This window comes from Gekko japonicus, unplaced genomic scaffold (assembly GCF_001447785.1).
Source record: "Gekko japonicus isolate JY-2015 unplaced genomic scaffold, Gekko_japonicus_V1.1 scaffold2240, whole genome shotgun sequence".
Lineage (NCBI taxonomy): Eukaryota > Metazoa > Chordata > Lepidosauria > Squamata > Gekkonidae > Gekko > Gekko japonicus.
In genome coordinates, this window is record NW_015165885.1 from 132,470 (window position 1) to 138,469 (window position 6,000).

The 6,000-nt window shown below is 45.7% G+C and overlaps 1 protein-coding gene across 2 annotated transcripts in view; it reads right to left on the reverse strand.

Annotated features, from left to right (window-relative positions):
• The window catches only part of CCDC80 (coiled-coil domain containing 80), a 28,130-nt gene extending 24,267 nt beyond the window's left edge, over nt 1-3,863 (reverse strand). The window contains exons 1-2 of one of the 2 annotated variants that reach the window (XM_015411312.1): nt 3,351-3,863; nt 1,031-2,900 (exon numbers count right to left, since the gene is read on the reverse strand). In XM_015411312.1, the coding sequence (XP_015266798.1) occupies nt 1,031-2,893 (1,863 nt within the window). In that variant the 5' untranslated portion in view covers nt 2,894-2,900; nt 3,351-3,863. Of the gene's footprint in view, nt 1-1,030; nt 2,905-3,350 lie in introns of both variants that reach the window. The other variant, XM_015411311.1, reaches the window with a different exon arrangement.
• Between the last annotated feature and the right edge of the window lie 2,137 nt (nt 3,864-6,000).

A 6,000-nucleotide genomic window follows, 5' to 3' on the forward strand; every position in this document is an offset into this window, starting at 1 on the left:
CTAAGCACACATAGTAAGAGACAGTGTTCCTCATGTTGAGAGAATGGTTGATCTGAACCTCAAACAAGTTGTGTACTGTTCATTTAATATACCTGACACCTGGGAACATGACCCATTTAGGGCTACAACCTGGAGTTCTCCCAGAATTACAACTGATCTCCATGCTACAGAGGTCAATCCATTAGGAGGAAATGGCAGCTTCAGAGAGTGAACTCTCTGGCATCACCGCCTCCCTGAGCTGCCTCTCCTCCTCTCTCCCCTCTCCAAATGCCTCACTCCCCAGGCCCCACCTCCATATCTCCAGGGATTTTGCAACCTGGAGGGGGCAACCCTACCCCTCTTGCCAGGGGTCATGGGAGCCCTGTGGACAAATTTCCAGGCAGAAGGGGATGCGATGAGGACAGAAATAAGGCAAAATCACCCTCACCTTGCTCTTGCATCAAGGGAGCTCTTGCTTGGCTTTCTCTACCAAGTATGACCTCCATGATATCTTTACAGAAGTTGCAGAGGGCTACTAAGAAAGGGAAGGTGGTCAAAGATCCATCAGTGTATGCATCTTCAATGTATTACCAAACCACACAATCCAACTGCTTTTGCAGAGACCAGGAATGATACATTCACCCAGATAATTACACTATATCAAGAGTCCATAGTTTTGCCAGGATCTTATGTTGCAACATGCTCAGCATAATGGCCAATTCAGCTCTCGGCATGTCTTCAGAGAGAAGAATGGAAAGCCTAACCAGGTATATGACATCTATAAGAGGAAGACAGAATAGCAACAGAACTTGTTCACTCTGGTGGCACCTATTTCCCCCTAAGGGAAAAACTGATGCAGTCAGAGCATCTGAGGTCCTTTTTTTGCGAAAGAAAGTAGGGTAAAAGAAATCTGCAAGAAGCTGAGATGGAGAGAAGGGTAACTGTTTTGTCTGGTATCATTAGGGATGAGTTATGTAAAAGCGGGATGGCGGTGGGATTAATAACTTGTGAACTGACCTTATGCAATGGATGTTCATAACACAGTACTTACCAGGAGTCGTCTTTTGCCTTCAAAGAAATCCAAAAGGTTTGTTACAGTTTTCCTGGAAGTTTGGGTGAAAGTCTTGGCATTGGGTTTCAGGAACCCCCCATTCTCCACTTTGCTTCCCTTCTTATTCTTCTTGTTGCGCTCTTTCTCTTGTTTATTCTTCTTGTCAGCTTTGTCCTTCTTGGCCTGTTTCTCACTTTTCTTGTCAGCTCTTTCTTTCTTCTTCTTTTCAGATTTATCTAAGCGCTCGTGTTTCTTTAGATCTTTCCCTTTCTTTGGTGGTATATTTCCTGCTGGAACTTCTTCCTCTAAACGGGGAACTGAAGGCTGCCCTGGGTCATATTTATCCTCATATTCATTGCTCAGGATTTTGTCTTGGGCTTTCTTTTTAGGTGGCTTGCTTTTAGCAGGCTTGTGTTGCCCACCTGTGACACTGAGGTCCCTGCTGTTATAGTCCTTCCTGTCAGTACGGTTGTCTCTGTATCTGCCGGCACTGGACCTCGTGTAGTGTTCAGAGGGGTTTGTTGGAGTCTCTGTGTAGGTGTCATAAAGAGTGGCTTTGCTGGGTCTCCTAGTAGTTGTCGTTTGTCTGTGTATGTGGCCATGATGTTTTTCTCTGCGGTTCTCTTTCCACGAAGGGGAGTAGAAATCCTCCGTATCTGTTACCCGGAGGGCGGTTGCCTCAGGTGCTGTGGGAAGCAATGTGTGTGATTTTGTGGTCCAGGTGCGCTGCGTAGAAGGAAGAGTTGTGGTGGTGGTTGTAAGCCTGCTAGCTGTTGTCACTGTTCTGCTGACTGGTCTTGAGGTTATGGTTGTGGGAGCAGGGATGGTAGCTCTAGTGGTAGGGGGAGGGTGGGGAGGCACTGTGGTTTTTAAAACTTTCTTCACAATTTTCAGTTTTGTTGGCTGAAAACTGCTTTTTCTTGGATCTTCTTTCCGTGCTGAAGATTGGACATGCCCACTACTTGGTGTTGTTCTTGCACTGCTATTGCCATTGTTGCCTTCTTCAACCACTTGGCCTTCCACTCCAGCTGCTTTGCATTTCTGGATGAAGCCCTTTTGCCTCATCTTCTCAATTTTCCTAATAGGGCTCTGGTCAATGATTTCATATATGGCCTCCAGCCTTACTGGGTAGGGGTATCTTTCCTCCACTTGCAATGTTTTCTTTAGAAGAGCCATGCCAAATTTTCCTTTCTCTAGCTTCACAAAGTTCATGAGCTTAGGAATCAGGCTTGGATCTACTGGCTGCTCCAGAATTTTCCCTTCAGTGGTTATCTTTCTGACTTTTCCTCCCTCTTCACCATCCTCATGAAACAAGATGATCTGCTGGACATGCCTCTCGGCCAGTTCACAATAGACATCATTCTTCAAGAGACTCATCATGAGACGGTAATAACCATCAGAGGCATGAGGAGCAGAGATAATCCAGACTCTGTTCTTTCCTGCAAAACTGGCCAGAATATTGGGAGAACTGGACCCAGATGGGAAGCGCACCATGCGTGAATGATGTACTGTTGATGCGCCTTCATCCTTAATCATTTCCGGTTGAGGCCTCTGCATCTGCCGTACTCTGGCCCCACCGTTCTTCACCTGGGCATGAGCACCACCTTCCAAAGGAACTGCTTGTGTGATTTTGGACTCCAAAGAGTCTCTTTTGACAAGGGGACGCTGCTGAAGTCTCAAAAATCTATGAGACACCCTTGTTCTCTTGAGCTGTGAGGCTGGTCTGCTGTCACCCCTGTAGGCCAGAGGCACTTTTCTGACTCCATGGGTCCTTCTCTCTGCTTGCCTCAAGGGCTTTTGAGAACCACACACTAGCCATGCGGCCCACAATACAGTTAAGCTCACAAGTGGTGTCCAGTTCATTGTGGGACTGACTTTGGAAATAAAAAGGGAGGGGGAGTGTTAATGACCACACTGAATAGTCATGCAGACTTCAGATTTTTCTTCCACACATTTTTCTTCCACACCCCAAGAAAGCCTGCTGATCTTTTAAAACTGCTTTTCGATTTTCTGCAGTTGTTTCACCTGATCAGAACACTCCAAATTTGCCTCAGCTTTTTCTCCTTTCATGCACATACAGGATGAAACCAACACTGTCAGTGATAAGGAAGATGAGCTTCAGGTTGGGGTTTGGAATAATTTAAATTAGGACGTGGAAAGATGCCCTTAAATTAAAAAAATGAGTGAGGTAATCACCAATGGATAATTGGGATCTGTTGATACAGAAAAACCCAAAGGGGCTATGTAACCGCGACAGATGTAACACGCACAGACACAGCAGTTGGCCTCAAGCTCAAGGCAAAGGAACATTAAAACTTACCCTTTCGTAAAGTTCCACTTCCAGAAGTGTGTCTTCCACCACCCCCCTACAGGAAAAGTCTTTCTTTAGACCGAGAAGTTGGCCATGTAGTTCTGCGGCAGGCAGCTCAGCAGTTTTTCGTGCTACAAAACAAGACTCCGGGGAACGTCCGGTTATGGCTCCCCTCGTCACCCCCCTACTTTCTTTTACCAAGCCGGGTGCAGTGAAAGGGAATTTCCTACGGGATCTTCGCTTCTCCCCATCTATCCGCTGCTCATGCTCTGCCTTTTCTCAGGAGCAGCCACGCTGAGACACATTTCGCTTCGGGCTGAGCGGCTGCTTGCTTCTGTTTCTCTTTTAAAGTTCCATGATCCTCCCCAACGGTCCCGTCCTCCTCAGCGGAGCGGAGCGCCTTTGTCTCGAGAGAGCCAAAGCATCAAGGCTAATATATTTTCCAGGCAGGATTCAAGCACACTAAATGTAAGGCTGAGGAGAGGGCTTCTCCACACCTTGCTTTCCCTTTCTGATCTTCTCTCCTCCCCCTCCCTTCTCTTCTCCCCCGTCCCTCCGTTTTTGTTTTTGGATCTCCTCCCAGAAATGTCAGGATAACTTCACAACAGCAGCCACTGGAAATCGGCGAAGCCTCAGTTTAACAGATCAGCAGAACGCCGCCTCCTTCCACACGCTTTTTTTTTGGGGGGGGGGGCGCGTCATACAGGATGAAACGCTACACATCATCATTATAAATAACTTTTTTTGGAAGAGGGTGGTTGAGATTTTAACCCTTTCAGCACCTCAGGCTTTCTTGCCAATTCCTCTTACATTTCATTTTGAAAAGTATGAGCGCAATGTAAAAAAAAAAAGGAGGTAAAATATTGGCCTCACCTATATTCAAAATGTAACTTCAGTACTGTAAAAACTAAAGTTTTAAGATCTTCTGCTTCTTGTTTAATTTTTTGCCTTTTCTGACAAATAACCATTTATTTCTAGCAGTTTCCCCCCCTTTCAAGACTTTGATGTAAAAATACAGGGGTTAGATTCAACTAGCAAACTCTGCAAAATAAGACCATGTACATATTCTATGGCAACAACCCCAATATAAAGCCTGATCCCACACTGGTCATATTATAACACCTAGAAACCACATGAAATAGCTTGAGTAGATTTAGACAGCCAAAAGTGTTGTGAGAGCCCCCAAAAATGTACACTCCACAGAGAATTGCAGCCAATCCAGTCTCCCTCTCATTCACACATTGGATTTTAGGTGTATTCATAGTGCACTCCTAAGACCCGCAATGTGCGGATCATCCAATGTCTAAAAAACTGGAGTGGAGATGTTTTACAGTGAGAACCTGAGTCTGAGATTGTGTGTGTGTGTATGTGCACACACATGCAGAAAATAGTATGTGTGCTGAAAAAAATATACTACCCAAAACATGTTACTCTATACAAGTAGGGTGTGACTTGTTAGCTGATGTGAATCTTATCCTTTTTTGATACTATTTGTTGTTGCTGCTAGGACTAGCCTGTAGTGTCTATATTGCACCTCCTTTCCCAACTTGCTCTTTACACCCGGTTCTGTTTTGCAATCTGTTGTTCCTTCTGAAACATATATCAAGAGAAGGGTTACATTTTCTTGCTAAATGTATGCCTCATAATATTATAAATCATAATGGCCAATATCCTACTGTTGTGTACTAGTCGACCATGTGTGTGGCCAGGTCTGCACATGGTCATGGATGAGCAGGAGCTTAACTCTTAGGAACAATAGAGGCTCGGATCCTAGCCGCACCAATCGGAAGGCTAGGATCCAAGACAAAACCTATTGAGCACTGGCACTGTAAATAAACCTATCATGGGTGTTGGGGTGTGTGGGGTGTGTGGTTTGCTGTGGAAATATAAGCCGGTTTGCGAGCCGGCTTCTGTGTCTTGTTTCGAAATAAACTAAGAGCTGATTCACTACACTATGCATCGGACCCAGTATATTATACAACCAACCAGAGGAGGTCCATAACCCCCACCGGATGTAGCCAAACAGCCAACTGGAAAGGAAGAAGGCCAGCTCAGCCATTATTTGGCAAGCACTTCAGATGGGCCAAAGGAGACACAGACACAGCGATTCTGGGGATAAAGTACTTCCAGGGAAAGATAGAATGGGCAAGACATTATCACGTGGCAACCATACAGTTGTGTCTGTGTTTGCTTCAGGCTGTCCCAAGTACTTGCCCCTGTGACAACAGAGCTAGGACAGGGGGATAGGTTGGACAGGTTGCCCCATTTGATGGGAGGAAATGAGGTGGCTGAAACGACGTCATTCAGTGCTGCAACATCACCGTATCACAGAATGTTGTAGGATTCTCCCCAAACGCTATGGTTTTTACCACAGAGATTTGGAGGCGGGGGATTTTAGAGTGCCATGCAATGAGGTCACTTCTTCTCGTGCAGCTGGAATTGCTGTTGCAGCACTGCAGGACACCATTTTGGTAAGTCACTGCTCACACCCCAGGCCCTCAGGGTTTGGCAGTCAAGGGTTGGCAAATCCTATGAGAAGGGGTGCAGCATTAACACTCCTCACATGGCCCAGTTCTTCTCACATGATTACCCAAAAAGTAATTATACTGCAAGATTCTACCCAACAAATGTAATATGGGGATCCATACTCTGTGTGTGC